This window comes from Porites lutea, chromosome 5, assembly GCF_958299795.1.
Source record: "Porites lutea chromosome 5, jaPorLute2.1, whole genome shotgun sequence".
Classification (NCBI taxonomy): domain Eukaryota; kingdom Metazoa; phylum Cnidaria; class Anthozoa; order Scleractinia; family Poritidae; genus Porites; species Porites lutea.
This window is the reverse complement of record NC_133205.1, coordinates 13,924,047-13,941,983: the sequence shown is the minus strand read 5'-3', so window position 1 is coordinate 13,941,983 and position 17,937 is coordinate 13,924,047. Positions and strand designations below refer to the sequence as shown.

General features: G+C 40.3%; 1 protein-coding gene and 1 long non-coding RNA gene across 3 annotated transcripts; one reads left to right on the top strand and one right to left on the bottom strand.

Moving 5' to 3' along the window:
• Positions 1 to 538: 538 nt before the first annotated feature.
• Positions 539 to 12,997, bottom strand: LOC140936309 (cyclin-Q-like). Of its 2 annotated transcripts, XM_073385758.1 has the most exons (7): positions 12,833 to 12,970; positions 11,382 to 11,481; positions 3,823 to 4,027; positions 3,442 to 3,527; positions 1,779 to 1,911; positions 1,217 to 1,435; positions 539 to 650 (listed from the first exon to the last, which is right to left on the bottom strand). In XM_073385758.1, the coding sequence occupies exons 3-7, from the start codon at positions 3,910 to 3,912 to the stop codon at positions 558 to 560; spliced, it is 621 nt and encodes a 206-aa protein (XP_073241859.1). In that variant the 5' UTR covers positions 3,913 to 4,027; positions 11,382 to 11,481; positions 12,833 to 12,970; the 3' UTR covers positions 539 to 557. The 2 variants fall into 2 exon arrangements, with proteins under 2 accessions (XP_073241859.1, XP_073241858.1); XM_073385757.1 differs by lacking the exon at positions 3,823 to 4,027 and having other exon boundaries at positions 11,382 to 11,488; positions 12,833 to 12,997.
• Positions 12,998 to 13,027: 30 nt separating this feature from the next.
• LOC140936306 (uncharacterized) lies at positions 13,028 to 17,896 on the top strand. The gene is made up of 3 exons (XR_012165373.1): positions 13,028 to 13,187; positions 16,534 to 16,663; positions 17,736 to 17,896. It is a non-coding gene; the product is annotated as an uncharacterized lncRNA (long non-coding RNA).
• Positions 17,897 to 17,937: the final 41 nt, after the last annotated feature.

Sequence of the window (17,937 nt, the reverse complement as noted above, 5' to 3'; positions counted from 1 at the left end):
GCCTTCGTCACGAAGGAACGCTTGACGAAGCCGTAAGAAAACTACACATATAGGAGTAGCCTGCGAAAAGATCCGTTTCTCCTCGCTCTTCGCCGCCAGGGACGTTTGGCGCGGAGGAACGCTTGAAACGTCCCCGTTGGCGAAGAGCGAGGAGAAACGGATGTTTTCGCAGGCTTATATAGGAGGCCATCCGAACGCAAGTTATGACCAGTTAATAGGCTAAAAACGGGCAAAAACATCATCATCCAATCCTCAACATTTATTAAATGTACTGTTACGGTAAGCCTTGAAGGAAAAAGCTACAACATCTGCATATTTTCTGTTGGTTTCTACTCGTATTGCAAGATTTCGGCGGTGAAAAGCCCACAGCTTGCTCATAGGATAATATATACTTCTTACATGGTTGGTACGTCCGGGCTGTAGCAGGAGGCCTTTTGAGTAAGTTGTCAAGTCAAATGAAAACAAATGACTTGGAGAAGATATTTCTGTTTTCTACCCTGGCACTGATTTACAGCGAATACAGAGAACACACAATCGCTGTCTTTAATTTCAATCGTTTATTCCGCAACGACATTTTCTTGCGAATAGAATTCCATCATGTTACTAATTGTTGCTTGGATTTCTTGCTCCGTACTGTCTGGGCACATTGCCTGCAAAAACAAGAATACCATTGACTTAACATGATCTTACATGTGGGTGCTGTCAAAATTTTAATCATTAAGGCGTCTTGGCTAAGATGAATAAAACTGAATGTCTGTAACTAAATAAAAGTGGATTTTTAAAGTTATGTACTGTACTAGATCATGGTTCCGTCACGGCACGCGCCGAGGCTCTGGATACAGTTCTCTTTATTCGTGTGGTAAATTTACTTCGGTTTGTGTGAATACTGCCTGTAAATAAAGCTGTCTTTATCGCGTAAGAGTCCGCGTCTTCTTCTACATCAGGAGGACGCAGATCTGCGTTTTTTACGCAAAAAAAATCAAATGTAATAGTTATGAAGATTTCACGCTGCTCATATTTTTGTCTTGTATATCAGACCAAACATATGAGTCCTTAAGGCTTATCAGGTTATTAGAAGATTTCACACTCATATTTTGTCTTGGATGTCAGACCAAACATATGTGTCCTTCAGGCTTATCTGATGAATGGTGTCCCATAAAGCCACCTGTCTAGTCAAGGTGGGTCCTTGTTGAGTATATTTCTTTTTTATACTGACCTTCCACCAAGTATGTTGAGCTCCCTGAGATGGAACAGTTATACCAAGACACTTCAGAGAAAAATAGATCATGGAGACTGCAATCAGAGATGGCTTAAACTGGAGTGATAGCGTAGTGTGGAAACTGTCGTGCAGAAAACTCCAGCTCAACTGGCTGATAGAATTTGATGATTCATCTCCAAGCCAGTCATCAAGGGACTTAAGATAATGGAGAAGATACTACAAACACAAAAACAATTGTCATGAATAACTGTTAAAAGATTAATAGCTTTCCAGTGTTAACTTTAAGTAACAGAGGGCATGGAAAGAGCATTCAACATGAATAATTTATTACTGAAAGAAGGTTTTATTTGTTGAAGCGATAAAATCATAGAGTCTATACCACACAAGTTAATAGTACTTTATGAGCAAACAAACAACTGATCCCAAAATCTTCAAGAGAAATTTATCCGCAATGAAGATAAGAGTACGGATGATTTCCCATACTGTTTGTTCAAACATCAATTCAAAGAAAATTATAAACAAGACAACAAGCTTGTGGAGGACGATTAAACTTTGGTACCTTATGTGGATTGTTGAATGCCACATGAAATTGAAGAATTCTTAACATCATCAGCTCACAGTTAACGACACTGTCACGTAATTCCCAGTACAAAGACCCTACTTCCAACGGTGCTTTATCCCTATGCAACACCCTAAAAAGATAAGTAGTTGAATAAAATCGTTCTATGGAGTTCTTAGTTTGTTACTGCATAAGTTGGGTCTTCAACCACTATGACCTTCATTGCATTTATTTCTTCATTCTGCGGATCTTCAAATACATGAACTTCACATCATTCATAATTTCATATTTTCTGGGTATATTACAAACTAATTTAATGACCAGCTCCCAGTTGGCTTGCTAGCCCAATTGTTTTGAGTGCTGCACCTGTATCACAGAGGTCAGGATGCAAATCCCAGCAAGCCTGCACTTTTTCAGGCTTTCTTTTTGGAACCGCATAATTTGTGTCTGATGATCGTCTTTGCATTTATTTCTTCATTCTGCCGTTCAAATGATATGAAATTTACATACTCAGCATTTCAAGACTAGTTTGTTAAGAGCACTTTACAAGGGCATTAAGTTACTAAAAAATTACATAAAACAAAAAGAAATTCTTTCAACAGCTTACACCTGCACATATACCCCTAATTAAACTAGTTAATCATGTCCTCTAGATCTACCTTGTCATTTTTCAAGCCTGTTGTCTTTTGGTCATTCCAAAGTTGCAATAATAATTTTCTAGGGTTTGCTGCCTCTACATACAATCTCCCTGCTACTGTATACCTTTTCAAAATTGTTGTCAGTACTAGATGCAAATACCATGGAGCAAAAAATTTTTGTGGCATATAATTTTTGCACCTTTTGCATTTTTTCTTCACAACCTGCGAAGAAATTCTCACAAAAATGTTCTCCCCTAAAATTCACTCTACTGAAGTAGATGTAGCACACTGGTGTGAAAAAGAACATGCGGGTGATCATGGTCCAACAAGTGACACTGACAGTAATTATTGCTGATCAACTGCTGGATGTGATAGAATATGACACTCATTAATGTTGTTTACATCTTAGAATGTTCTTTCACTTGTATTTAAAATACATGTAGTTAAATCAAAAGGCAAAGTGCTGTTATTCCAGTTGAATGCAACTTTCTGAAAATCCTAAAAATAAATGGCCAGCAAGAAAAACCAGTCTTTCACAATAACAAAAACCAGATCCAACAAAATACAACAAATTATTGATCTACAAAATTACCCCCCCCCTCCCCCACAGAACCTTGTGCCACATGGTATTCACATCTAGATACAGAGGTTAACCTGTTGATAACCAATGCTGTGATAAATCTTACTATTCAATTCAGGAGGGTATTATGTATTGATATAAAACTTGACACCTTAGAAGAGTTACTGGAAAAAGTTGCTTCTGGAGGTTATGTCCTGTTGATGCCCTCTCAGACCAGGCCATTATACACTGTACATAGAAAAGTTCGCATCTGCTTCTAGATGGTATGGGCAGCTGATATCACTCTCCTTGATGATGGTGAGAACCTTACAATGTAGCAGGTACTTATCGAGGAATCTATCAAACCCCTTGGGTAATTGGGTAAAATTTAATATCTCAAGGACTAGACATGGACTGAAATACCCTTCAAAGTAAAGTAAAAAGATAAAGACAACAATTTTGTTACCTGTAGGAAACATTTATGACATCTCGAAGTTTACAAGGAAATTCTTCTGTTTTTGATGCAAGATACAATGCAGTTGTTCCAACAAGCTAAATGAATCAAATGAGGATTAAGAATGTAAGAGCCTTGAAACTTACAAGTACCAACAGTAATTCACATCATAAAGTCAACTCCCTTTATTGCAGACATCCTCAGGACTGCGGGTTAATGTTAATAACAAGAGTCCACAATAGTGAGAGTTACCTTTCAGTCAAATGTCTGTGATTTATATTTGGCGGGGATTTGGCAGATGTTCATATTACTGGAGTGTACAATAAGACGATACATGTGGGCTACCACATGTACATCAACTGCCAAAAAGACTCTAGAGAACTTTTAGCTCACATGGCATTGCTTTACATCACAAGTCCTGCAGCTCACTAAAATCAAAGACCACACCCATCTGGATAAGAGAAGTGGTATGGTGTTCCACATCAGTAGCAGTGCTCGTGAAAACCATTACATTGGGGATACTGGAAGACAACTAGGGGTGCATAATGAGAACACAAGACAAGCGCCACCTCAGCTTTTCATGAACATTGTAAGGCTTCTAATAAAAATGAAATCAGAATGGAAGATGTCAAAATATTGACAAAAGAGGATCACAAAAACTAAAGCCAAGTTAATGAATACAAAGGCTAGACATCTTGAGAATACTATTTACTTCTGTAAGCAGCTGGAGGGGAAGATTGGGGGATATACAATATTGCAATACCATAAGAAAAATTACCAAATACCAAAAATACCATCATAAAAATCGACAAAATACTGATACCGCATTTATGATCAATCACGCTTACTCTACACCATTAGGCATTATTAGTTGTGTTACTTTATTGTATTGACTAGTGAGCCGCACTCACCTAGGCAAGCAAACTCTGTCTTTACACAGACTCCTTTGCTCTGTGGGCGTTGTTCTTGTTGTTACTTTTCGCCATTTTGTTCGGATCATGTTCTGTTGTTTCTACAACCTTGTTGACTGGCGTGGTGGCAGCCGTTAAAACGAACTCCACACCTCATCAGTGAAGCAGTTTGCCCCGCTACAAACTTGTCAACAAACATTAAACGGAACCCAACAGTCAGCGAAAGCGTCTGCTGGACAGATCGACCTAATGGCAGCCAGTCGGCGTGCGCCAAAACAATGGTGCCTTACCAAGACGGAGACCATAACTTCCTTTGAGAAGTGGCGTCAAAACCTTGTGTATACCCTTTCCTTAGACGCTCAGTTTGCTCATTTTCTCTTAGACGGAGCTACATGGTAAAAAAAGACCAAAAACAGCCCACTTCGAGGCATCACCAATGACGGCTCTTCAGTACCTGAAGGAAGCCACCGTACTGCTCAACAAAAAGTGAGCATGCTTGAGTTAATGCTTGGTCTAATAGCCAATTACTGTTCAGTTATCTCCAGAAACACCATTGTCAAGAACTCAACATCTATGGGCTCCATTTGGTCAGCCATATGCCTGCATTTCGGCTTCGAAGCCACCAGAGCACATATTCTTGATCTTTCAGAAATCCACCTCAAGCCTGCCAAATGACCTGAGGATCTTTACCAAAGACTTACGGCTTTTACAGAGGATAACTTCCTTCACAGCAACAGCATACAACACCATGGAGTGCTCCTCACTGAAGATGAAGAACTGACTCCCACTTTGGAGAATTTTATTGTACTCACTTGGTTACGACTTGTGCATCCTGACCTCCCAAAACTAGTGAAACAACGTTACAGAACTGAACTCCGCTCTCGCACACTTGCCTCAATCAATCCTGAGATCTTGCAAGCTCTCCAATCTTTGCTGGATGAAATCCGTGCCACTGAAGATGCTAAGGTAATGCGCATCTCTGCCTCCTCCTATGGCAGGCCCGCACAAGCTGCCAAGCCCACCACTCGCTTCCAAACACACCCTACATCCTGTCCCATCTGCCAACAGGCCACACGCGCAGACTTCCACCACTACCTAAGCGAGTGCACTTATCTTCCTGACACCGATCAAAAGTTCATCGCAAAAGCTAGGCAGATCATGGGTATTATTGTGATGGGTCGGATCCTGAGGAAGAACCACAGGACTACCAACCTGCGCCTACTGGAAACCAACCCACCCCCAGTGCATTGAGAATCCAGGTACCCCAGTCTCCCTTCCTGGACACGTTTTATGGTCACAGCCTCGTCCATATTACCATCAACAGTGGGGCCACTGGTAACATGATTCGCTTGTCCACTGTTCAGAAGCTGAAAGTTGAGATTTGTAAGAGTACCCAGTCTGCCCATCAGGCTGACGGATCATCCCCACTAAAGGTCATTGGTGAAACCAAGCTTTCCTTTACTCACAGACAACATGTGTTCCAGTTTGACAGACTGGTCATGGAAAACTTGGATGTAGAGGTCCTCACTGGTACCCCCTTTATGGAGGCCAATGATATCGCTGTTCATCCTGCCAAGCACCTGATTACCCTCCCGGATGGCTCCTCCTTCACATATGGCTCTTCTGATGATCATTCTACACAGCAAAGCTGCACGTCGCGCTGTGGTCCTACGCGCTCCCACAACTTCAACCACATTATGGCATGGAGATTATATCGAACTAGAACTCCCACAAGATCTCCCTCCAGACTCCCTCCATGCTTTGGAGCCCTGCTCCAACATTTCTCTGGTCCACCTAGCAACCACTTCAGATCTGTGGCCCCCTCCTGGCATTATTTCTAATGGGCAGGAAGAATACAAATCCCAAACTTGTCAGGCGAACCCATTCAGCTTAAACGACACGAGCACTTTTGTCAGGTTAGCCTCATTTTCACCTTTAGTACTCATGAACAGCCTCAACACACCGCCAACCTCTCTAAGTAGTCAATCAGCCTGTCGCCTTCTGTATCTGGTACTAGCTTCTCATCAGCTGTCCACATTGACCCAGACAATCTCTTGCAGCCCAATATGCAGTCGTCATTTCACTCCCTCCCTCACTCACTTTGATTCTGTTTTCGATTCCACGATCCAAGGTTATAATGGTGCTGTTGGCCCTTTTGAGGCTAGAGTGAACATGGGTCCAGTTGAACCACCACAACGAAAAGGCCATCTGCCTCAGTATGCGCGGAGCAAACTTGTGGACCTCCAAAACAAGTTTGACGAGTTAGAGAAACTAGGCATCTTCAAATGACCAGAAGACTTGAACGTCGCTGTGGAGTATCTAAAACCATCATTCCTTGTCAAAAAGAGTAACAGTGGTTAGTGCCTGGTCACCGCCTTTGCTGACGTGGGAAGATACAGCAAGCCTCAACCGTTGCTCATGCCCGACGTTGATTCCACCCTTCGCCAAATCACTCAGTGGAAGCATATCATTACGACTGATCTCATGAGTGCCTTTTATCAAATCCCTCTTGCATGCGAGGCTATGAAATATTGCAGCATAGCCACTCCATTCCATGGGGTCCAGGTGTATGCCCGTTCAGCGATGGGCATGCCTGGCTCAGAAACTGCCTTGGAGGAACTCGTGTTGTGTACTTGGAGACCTTATTCACGAAGGAGTTGTTGCCAAGATCGCCGACAATCTATACTGTAGAGCCGACTCACCAGAGGAGTTACTGCAGAACTGGAAATGAGTTGCCCTTTCCGCAAGCCGCTCCATCTCCCTCCCCTGTCACGATGATCAATTGTGGATCATCACCGACAGTGCTGTCAAAACTCCAGGAATTGCTGCTCCCATGTACGTCACCAATAACAAAAAGCTACAGCTAGCCGGTTTATTCAGTGCCAAACTCCGCGGTCGCCAAGTCACGTGGCTCCCTTGCGAGATAGAGGCCTTATCCATCACAGCTGCAAAACACTTCAGCCCTTACATCATTCAATCGAAAACACCAGCTTGTATCCTCACTGACAGCAAACCTTGTGTACAGTCCTTTGAAAAGCTATGCCGCGGTCAGTTTTCCTCAAGCCCTTGTGTTGCTACTTTCCTCTCCACTGTCAGTAGATACCACGCCTCTGTTCATCATGTTGCTGGATCTGCAATTTTATCTTCTGACTTTGCAAGTTGCAATGCTTCCAAGTGTGACAACCCAACTTGCCAGGTTTGTAGCTTCATTCAACGCACTGAGGATTCCATGGTTCTCCGCGCATCTGTCCAAAGCATACTGTCAGGAACTGCCTTTCACTACCAGAGCTGCTTGGCTTGCCCTCCAGGCAGAGTGTCCAGACCCTCCAGGCAGAGTGTCCAAAGCATACTGTCAGAAACTTCCTTTCACTACCAGAGCTGCTTGGCTTGCCCTCCAGGCAGAGTGTCCAGACCTACGGCGCACTCATGCCCATCTTACTCAAGGCCACGCTCTTCCAAGAAGTTGACAAACATTAAAGATGTAAAACGCTACCTTAATGTCGCCACAATCGCTTCCAATGGCTTACTCATTGTTAAATGTAATGAACCACTAGTGCTTACCCGAGAGTGTATTATCTTCCCTCACCTGATCCTCAATGGTCTCTTGTCTGCTTTACATGTCCACCTCAGCCACCCTTCCAGCCACCAAATGAAGATGGTCACCCAGCGATATCTCTCTGCCCTGGATATGGACAAAGCTGTTGATCACGTCACTACTAGCTGCCATCATTGTGCTTCACTCCACACAGTTCCCACTACTGTGGTAAAGCAGTCTACTAATCCACCACCTGACACTGTGGGTATCTCCTTTGCTGCCGATGTCATCAAACGAGCCAAACAGTTTATTCTTGTCTTGCGTGAATGTGTCACTTCCTACACAGTATCAACCCTCCTTCCTAACAAGTGCCACGACATGCCATGCGATGCCCTTATCAGCCTGTGTATTAACATGCAACCATTAGACAGTCCCCTTGCTGTTATACGAACTGAAACCGCCCCTTGTTTCATGGCTCTCGACAATGACCCAGTCCTTCACGACCACAGAATATTGTTCTTGAGATCGGCAGAGTCAAGAATTGAAACAGGAACCCTGTTGCGGAAAGAGCGGTCCAAGAACTTGAACTTGAACTCCTTCGACAGGATCCCCATGGTGGGCCAGTTTCTCCTGTTGTACTCTCTGTCGCAACTGCAACCCTGAACTCACGATTTTGCTCTCGGGGATTGTCAGCTCACAAAATGTGGACACAGCATGATCAGTTCTCAAATATCCAGATTCCACTGTAGGTGACTATGATCTGATCTCTCTGAGCTCAGAGCCTCCATAAAGCCAACCATCCCAGCAGTGAGAAGTCCAAAGCCCCGTGGCCCAAGTGGCCAGTAGCCCCTCAGTTGCCATTGGCGACCTGGTGTATCTCTATTGTGACCTAAAAAAATCTCATGGGAGAGATTGCTACCTAGTTACGTCCATGGATGGTGCTTAGTGCCAGGTTAGAAAGTTTGTTGGTTCATAGTTGAGGAGTACCACCTATTGTATCAAGAAGGCTGAGTGCTGCAAAGTACCTATGGATACTTCACCTTCCCTGCCACATCACATGAGCAGTGCACACTTCGACACCGATGACGAGGATGATACCTCCTTGCCTCCAGCCTCACCACCACAGATACCTACAGCTCCTCCCACACCCACACCTCAACTGTACCGGACCACAGAAGATGCATTACATCCACCCTACCACCGGTGCCTGCTGCTCTCTCTACTCCTTCTTCTCATCCCGATACAGATACTAAACTTACATCCTTACCGTCTCCCTGCAACCAGCCAGACCACGATGTCGTACCTAAATGACACACATGCAATTGCCACACTCCACAATACCTAGAGAATTTTGTATTGTATTAGTCTACCCCTCAAGACCCTGTCATTACGAGAGACGAAGAAAAGAGACAGGAAAAGAGACAGTAGTGCCATTAGGCATTATTAGTTGTGTTACTTTATTGTATTGACTAGTGAGCCGTGCGCACCTAGGCATGCAGACTCTGTCTTTACCCAGACTCCTTTCACTGAGGACGTTGTTCTTGTTGTTACTTTTCCACCATTTTGTTCAGATCGTGTTCTGTTGTTTCTACTTACCTTGTTGACTAGCGCTAAGTTGTATCCATCAAGCATTTTTCTTTATCTCAAGCATGTATGCACCAGAATCAACCTCAGTCATCGCAAGGAAATGTGAGAAGACCTCAAATTTATCAACACACAGATTAAAAAGCCCAGTCATGGATGCAACAACAATCCCATAATGGGATTGTTGTAGATTAACTTTCATAAATTGTCAAAAATTCGGAATCATTTACTATTAGACAGTAAGATTATTAACAATAATAATAATAATAATAATAATAATAATGTTTATTTCTTATATTGCGCAGTCTAGCATGCGATAAAGATATGATCGAGTGCGCATTACAACACTAAAATCTTAAAGGAATAAATGGCTAGTCCAAATAATGATAATAATAATAATAATTTACAATTTTCGGAAAACAATAAAAGTAAAATATGAGTTAATAAAAGAACTAATAAAAAGCTAATTTAAAAAGATGTGTCTTTAGTAAAACTTTAAAAATGTTCAATGATTGACATTGTCTAATTTCTAGAGGGAGTCGATTCCACAACGGTGTGTATGGTTTACTGTGTTTTGCATTGCATATTGTATTGACCTGTATAAGACAGGAGAGTGCAAATGAATGGTACCACAATACCACGAAGGGTCTTCTTTTACCGAATACAATCAGCCAAAATACCGCATACTGGAGGGCAAGATGATACTGCAATACCGTGCCTTTGTCACAGTATAGGTCACATGTTACGTGTCACCTGTACATTATGCTAAGTAGGTAGCCCTCACATGGAGCGGCCATGTTGGAGTTGTAATAAATGAGTTAAGAAAGTAAAATAATGTTAAAATTTAAATTACCGAAATACATGTACTGCTTAAAAAAAAAGCTCAAATTTATATCGCAATACTACAAACCCTTCTGTCTCCTTCCAGCAGAGTAGTGGTATATTTAAGCAATAGACCACACTTTCTATGGGTTTACCGGCATGATAACCCACGCGGGATGTTGGGAGAACACGAGAAAAGCTTGTAAATCACGAGCCGAAGGCGAGTGATTTACAAGCTTTTCGAGTTGTAAATTTCTGGACTTTATTATGATCAAGAAATGCTGAGGTAATGACGTGGCTGCATTTGCGAAGTTGTCGCATGTAACTTTACATGCACGTACAGCGACCGATGGAAATATGTCAGTGGTGGAGAAAGGTTTCTTTCCCGTAGCCACATATTGGCGCTAATATTTGTCGATTTGTGAAGTCAGGTGGTTTGAGGTAGGATATATGGCATTGATATCACCAAATAATTTGTGCAAATGTTGGAAAAAACCAGCCTGAGACTCTGACATCTTTCATCATCGTTGGCAGCTTGTTTACAACCTAACTCTAACTACATGGAGAAAGTTGTCAGTGCAGGTATCCCCTCTAAAAAATCCAGTAGAGCCAGAGATCTCTTTTTGAAACAATTTCTTTAACTAAGGAATTTAATTTTGACATAAAATAAATCAAGAATGCTAGAACTATCCATTTTGTTGCTGGCTGGCACGTGGTTAAGTTTTCCCGAGAGACTTTCTACACCAGAAATTCACACAGTTGTTGTCTTTCTCTGCGATTTGGCATCGTCGTGAAATGTAAACTGTTTTCCAGCTTTGTACTTTATAACTTCTAAAGCTATAGCAGTAGCGAATTGTGACGCTTAGTAATAAATGTGGAAACCAAAGCCTTTAATATTAAGAAGGACTGGGTAAGTAACTTGTTCTGTCTTTTTAGCCTTTCTAAAATCGTTGTTTGCAGATCAATAGCCGGTTTTGTTTATGGCTCGTGGTCCGGATGTCTTTTTCTATGGGTTTACCGGTATAATAAACCATAGCTTTTTGACCAATCAGATCACGCCTACTATTTCAGTTATTTTATAAATGGTAATAATCACTTACAGTTCCATCATACAACTTGTAGTCACCTTCCTGACACAATTTTAAGAAACGATGATAAAGTACACATGCAGAAGCACAGGCCACAGGGGGAAGCTTGAGTCTGTGACCTCAAAAGCAAAACATTCTAAATAAGAATTATTAAAATAAACTGCAGAGATTTTGAAATTTATTTAACACTTACCACAAATATGCCTTTGTAAAAAATGGCGGTGTTTTATGGCCCAGAAATCACTAGTAGGCTTTCAGTGTAACATATTGTGGTCAAATTACGCAAAGCTCAATTCTTGCTTTTACTTTCCCCATCTAAGCAGCCTATGGGACAAACTGTGACCAGGCAGAGGGAAATGGTTTGATGCTATTACACAGTATTTCTACTTTGTGACCAATTTCAAATGTATAAGCAACTTCAAGGGAAATGGGACTCCAAGTCAAGCCAGGGCAATAGGCCATTTGCATGATGGCATCACTTTACAACTATGACCAGGATCCTTCAGGGTTTTGCTTTCTTGTGAAAATTAGTGCTTCTGTCACTTAAACCTCACTGGGGCTACCAAATTTAAATATTAAAAGAAAAACGAAAGAATTCTGGTCTTAGTAGTAAAATGACACCATCTTGCAAATGGCCTATTCCAAAATATGGGGTACTGGGTGGGTTACGTGGCGCAGATGATGCTGATTGGCCCTAACTTAACATTTATTTATTTTAAAATACACTATGTATACCCCAAAACATTACAAATTTGAAAGAAAGAATGGCTTTTGTTACTTTTAGGAGACCATCACTCTATTGAGGAAAACAAGTTAGTGTGTGAGCAAAATGACAATTTTATAACGGAGGAAAATGTTGTATATTTGACAATAAACAACAAAAATGGTGCAATTGTGTGGTCATTTCTGGGTGCATTTTTAGCCACAAACAATGAATATTGCAGTCTGGACATGTTAACTCATGTCTTGGTATTCCTTTGGATTTTGGCTAATTTACCATAGATTTAAGTGAGAATAAATACAGCGAAAAACCAAAAAAGATTCTTTATTTTTTGTCGTTTTACATTCTACATTTGGCATATTCATTCGTCATATTCTTGCGTAAACTTGTCATTTTGCTCATGCATTCACATAGATTTTTCCTCTATAAGGCGATGGTACCCAAAAAGTAACAAAAGCCAAAAGAACAGCAAGTTTCTGCAGCAAATCAACACTTGCAACGCCCTACAATATATGCAATGCTAAAAAGAAATTACCAAAATTCGTGCACAGACAGTGGTAGCGGGTAAGATTTCCGTATAACCCCGCATACATGTGTCGACTCTATTCATATTAAACTATTTGTGACAAAAAAAAAATAAGTATGAAATTGCTGCATGCATGTAATAAATGTATGGGTTTTATACGGAAATCTTACCAAGAAGTATTATTGGTATTATCAAGGTATTAAAGTCAGCATCTACCTGCCTCCAAGATAAACTTTGTTGTCCTAAATTTCTCTTTTAATGAAGGACAATCATTCATTGTTCATCGACGTCTTTAATCTGCAGATATTGATGGACAAACAATCAGTTTATACCACACCTACCATAAAGATCTCCCATTTCGTCCGCCATATTGGAAAACGAGCTGACCCTGGGTACCAGGCTGTTCCTCTAATAGTACTTTTGAACAGCGTTTTTACCTATTTGACATGCGTACAGTACAGGCAGCCATCTTGGAAATCTACCGGTGAGCAAGTATAACCATGTCGGGGATGCGACCAATTTCGGAGCTCTTATATTTAGGAAGATACTACAAAAATGTTGGGAAGTCATGGTAAGCAATCCTATTTTATCTAGGAGTCCTTTTATCACGGAAATCGGGAGACTTCAGAATAGCGGCCCCCTCGAAGCGATATCAACTGCTCCTGTAGTTCTGAAGTGATCAAGTAATAAAATTGCGTGTTTCTAGTTCACAGACCTGTTGTGCTACAGGCAATAAAACTATTTAAATCGGGTATTTGAACGACTTCCCCCGCATTCCCGCAGTAGTCGATGAATCTTCTATAATCAAGTAACTCGAAGGACTGCTAACGCAGTCCCGTCTCAAAAAGCAGCTGTAAAAAGTCCTGTGGTCGATCAATCTATTAGTCAGCTATTCCGCAATCCTGTACTCAACATGTGAGCTTATATAAATTAAGTTTACTTCATTTCATATAAAAGTATAACAGAATGAAGAATGACACAAGTAGAGCTGGAAATGACCAGATTTGAAGGCTTAAAGAACGAAGAATGTTATGATTTGTAAATTTTGACGATTGTAGGACTGCCGGAGGGACTTGTACAAAGTGGCCAGCTATTCTGACATTTAAGGAATTCCAACCCTCCCTATTTGATTGGGAGTCTCCTAATTTGTTGTGTTGCCTCCCATTCTTCTGATTTTTGTTTAAATCTCCTTATTTATCATGAAATTCCAAACAGGTTTTTTTGGTTTTTTGTGCGATCTGAGGGTAGAACATTACACAACACTTTCCTCACGTATAATGTTTCATAGAATAACTCAGAAATGATAACAAAATGCAGGAAACGGCACTTGAGAAAATCTTACTTTCCAAAATTTAGAGGGAGCAAGCTCTCAGAACTCCCTAGACAATTGCACCTTTGACACTGGAAATAGCTTCTTGAGTTTGCATTTAGCCAGGAATAATTCTCCTACCAAACAGGCTCTAAGCTTCCACTCCCCAAATGAGCTACAAAGCATGAAAATGAGCTATCCACTTGCGGCCTATGCAAACTAGCCACCAAAATAGTGTATATTTTTTAGTTGATGATTTTATTAATTCAAGTTAGTAGAACAGTAGCTCCTGTAGTCAACAGATAATGACTCAGTCAATTCCAAGCATGGATTTGTCAGAAAACCACTGCCCAGGGGTGGAGCATTTGTCAATTCTTCTAGAAGTGCTTAACGTCATTCCTTTTCCAACATTTCACTTAAAATATGCTTATATAGATAGGTTTAGATATTTCTATAAAGAATATTTTTAATGCTTCAAAAAGATACTTGTGATTTTCACTCCATCACTTCCCTACCGCACAGTATTTTTTGCGTCTATCTAAGAAATTGCTTCCTGCCATCGTGATCAGTTCACACATGCAGGAAAAACAATTGATGTATTGTTTGAAGAGTTTAAAGAAAAAGACAGTGGTTTCTTTGTGCGTAAATAGTTGAGGCATAAAAAAAAAATTCTGTGAGATATTTGAAAGCTTATATAAACTTTGTCAATTGTACGATCAATGCAACAATTAATACACTGTCAAAACCATTCTATGGTGATGAGAAAATACACTCATTTTAAGCTCGTCTGTTGTTTGTTTATCATTTACCATATTAAATATCTTTGAAAATAAGAAAGGTATTATTAAAATTCTAGTTTATAGTTCAGTCAATGGTCATTGATATTAAAATAATATCAGATCAATGTGATCTTTTTTGCAATAATCGTAACTAGCGGCTAGGAGCGATTTGCATAGGGTGCTTCACACGTTTTGATCAAATTATTACAGATTTCCCACAAATATGGTATTTGCAGTTTATTTACTGGAAAATGCAATTTTGTTGTTGTCCTGGGATGGGGCGTTTGCACACTAACATTAAGCCCCACCATGCTGTCTTTGTTTGAACCACCTGGCCCCACCATCGGGCATTTGCAGCTTTTCCAAAACAAACTGATAAATCCCCCCAGGGGGGGAGGGGGGATGGGCACTCTTGGAATTGACTGAGCTATAAGTTTAACCCATTCGCTCCTAGAGATTTTGCCGAAAAACGCGTTTTGAAGCTAGTCGAGTGGTTTTCTGGTCACTGTCATGCTATAAAGAGCTAAAACTTACCACAAACTGGTTTACAGGTCGAACACTTCGCGGTCTTCCGATCCAGATGCAAAATATCAGCTTGCGAAGTTTGGGCATGCGCAGAAAGCAAAATTTCGACATAGTTTTTGGGTTTAAAAGTGACACAGCAGTCTTGACTTTTACTTTTCGCTTTCTCTCCTCCCTTCTTTTTTTGCTTTTCTTGCCTCATTTTTTTTTTCTCTTGCTGGGCATTTAGTAGGCTTGATTTTGGTGGGAAGAGTTTTTAGGAAAGCTTTTAGGATCTTAGGATTAGGCGAAAGGAAAGGTAGGTGGGTAATGGGACAAGATTTTCATGGAGATTTTCAGGTCAATGTCACGTGGTTTTTTGCTTGTTTCTCCGGTGTCCTTGACTGAATTGTGCTCATTCTGGTATGGTTTGAAAGATCTCTTCACTCTGCACAAGTTAGTGAAGAAAGTTGTCCTGGACCGTTAAAACTGATGACGTCACAATGGGTAGAAAGGACCTGGATCCGCACGGGCGGTTACGGGCGGTTCAGGGGCGAATGGGTTAAGTTATACACATCCAAAGATATTAAGCAAGTTGTGGCAATATGGATAAGAGTGCTCTAAGGTTAGTTTAGGTGGAAGATTTTAACCCATTCACCCCTGGAGATTTGGCCAAAAAATGCGTTTTGAAGCTTGTCCAGTAGCTTTCTGGCCACTGTCGTGCTATAAAGAGCTAAAACTTACACAAAGTCATTTACAGGTCGTACACTTTGTGGCCTTCTGATCCAGATGCAAAATATTAGCATGCAAAGTTCGGGCATGCCCAGAAAGCAAAATTTTGAGATTTCGGGGGTCGTTACTTTCGAATGGCTAAAACATATACTCCACTTGGGCACTTCAAAAATTAAGATTGCAAAAAATGTGAAAGGAATACTTTTTGAAAAAAAGTAATGTATATCCTGTACTTTTAGAGTTATGAATGGGAATGTCAAATTAGCATTATTAATAAACCTCCGATCAGTGTGGCCTTTGTTTAGGGTATCTATCATATCTGTTATTTTTTTGCAAAAAGGGAAATTAGTTTTGAGGTCTGTACTTTCAGAGGGTCATTATTTTCTGGGGGAATGCTTCTTTTGGGAGTTGCTAACACTTGTGACGTTTTATGGCTACTTTCAGAGGTTTGTCACTTTCAAAACTTTATGGTATCACTCTGAGGAATGTATCATTTCTTAAAATAAAAAATATTGAACAATTGCTATAGAAACTTGGCCCCTCCATGCTACAATGTATATAATTTATCCACTGCTTTTATTATCACATTTTTGTAGGGTTCCAACAGCAGCTGCATGGACAACAGGAGCAGCAATTGCATTTTTGTTTGTTTCAGACTGGAAGGTTGTGACAAAGAGAATTCCTTTTATCAAGGACAAATATGATCACGAAATTCCTAAGTAAAAGGTACGTGATTTTACTTCATTTTTAGATGGTGATTTAAGAGGAACATGTAGCTGCCTTCCACCCACTTATCTTTTTTTGCTAAGCCATGTGCGAGTATCCTGGACCCAGGGAAATGCCGCAGCTGGTATGGACTCACATGGGTTTGAGACCCTTTGAGAGAACAACAGAACAATGTTCATAGCCCCCCCAGCCCCCCCACCCCCCCCCAAACAATACCAATAGAACAAGTTGTATTCAAGGATTGATAGAGTTCATTTGAAGATAGATGGTACAACTGAATTCATATTGTTTTTGATGCTCTTATCACACTGTTGTCAAGTTTTGTGGTATGCAATGATATTTTTGTATCTGGCTCACAAAACGTACAGTCAATTTTTAAATCTTTCATCCAGACAACATTAAAAAAAAGCAAACTGTTAACAAACTAAGGTAGAAGTTTTAAGCACTTTCAAATGGCTACTAGTTCCAATCGTTGGTTTAGTAAGTTACCGCCCTGCCCTGTATTTTGAGTTTTAAGTCAAAACAGAGATCAGAGACTATCTTTTGTTAAATTTAAAGCTATTTGTTCTTTAAGCCACTTTTTAAAATAATCTAGCAATGACTAGAACAAGCAAATAATAGTTTTGGGCTTACAGGCAGTCATAACAACTTTTTTTAATAGTATGACTCATCAGAAACAGGCCTTGACTGAGCAAAAATTTCTTCGGCCAGTCAACGTGTCTGGCAACTGCTTGAGAATTATTTTGAGCTCTGGACGTTATACTTAGAAGAGATTTTAGCTGATTTGAAGATCTTATGTGGTTAAAAAGTGGGTGGTGAATATACAATAATTTATTGCCTTTGAAAAATGAGTACAATAGATTAGATGACCAGCTGTGTACTCCAATTCACTTTCCCATCCTGAGAAAATGTTGGTCCTGAACGGATTGATTGTGTGAAAAAGTAATATGGATCATAACACAATGTAATCATCAAAAAGAGAACAGACAGATAAGAAACTTGTGTTAATTAGTGAAATTGCTTGATAACCTGTTATTACATTACCACAAACTTCTTTTATTTCTTTTTCTAGATCAGCAGAAATTTAAAGTGAGAAGATTTCTTCACCAATTGATGTTAAAACATGATGCCCGCAATTTGTTTTGTTGAGGACCTTTTCTATCACCTTAAAACGAATGACTAAATGTTTGGTTGGTGTTGGCAATAAACATGTACAGGACTTGTCTTTTAAAAGTGATCTTCTTCAATATTTATTTATTTATTTATTTATTTAT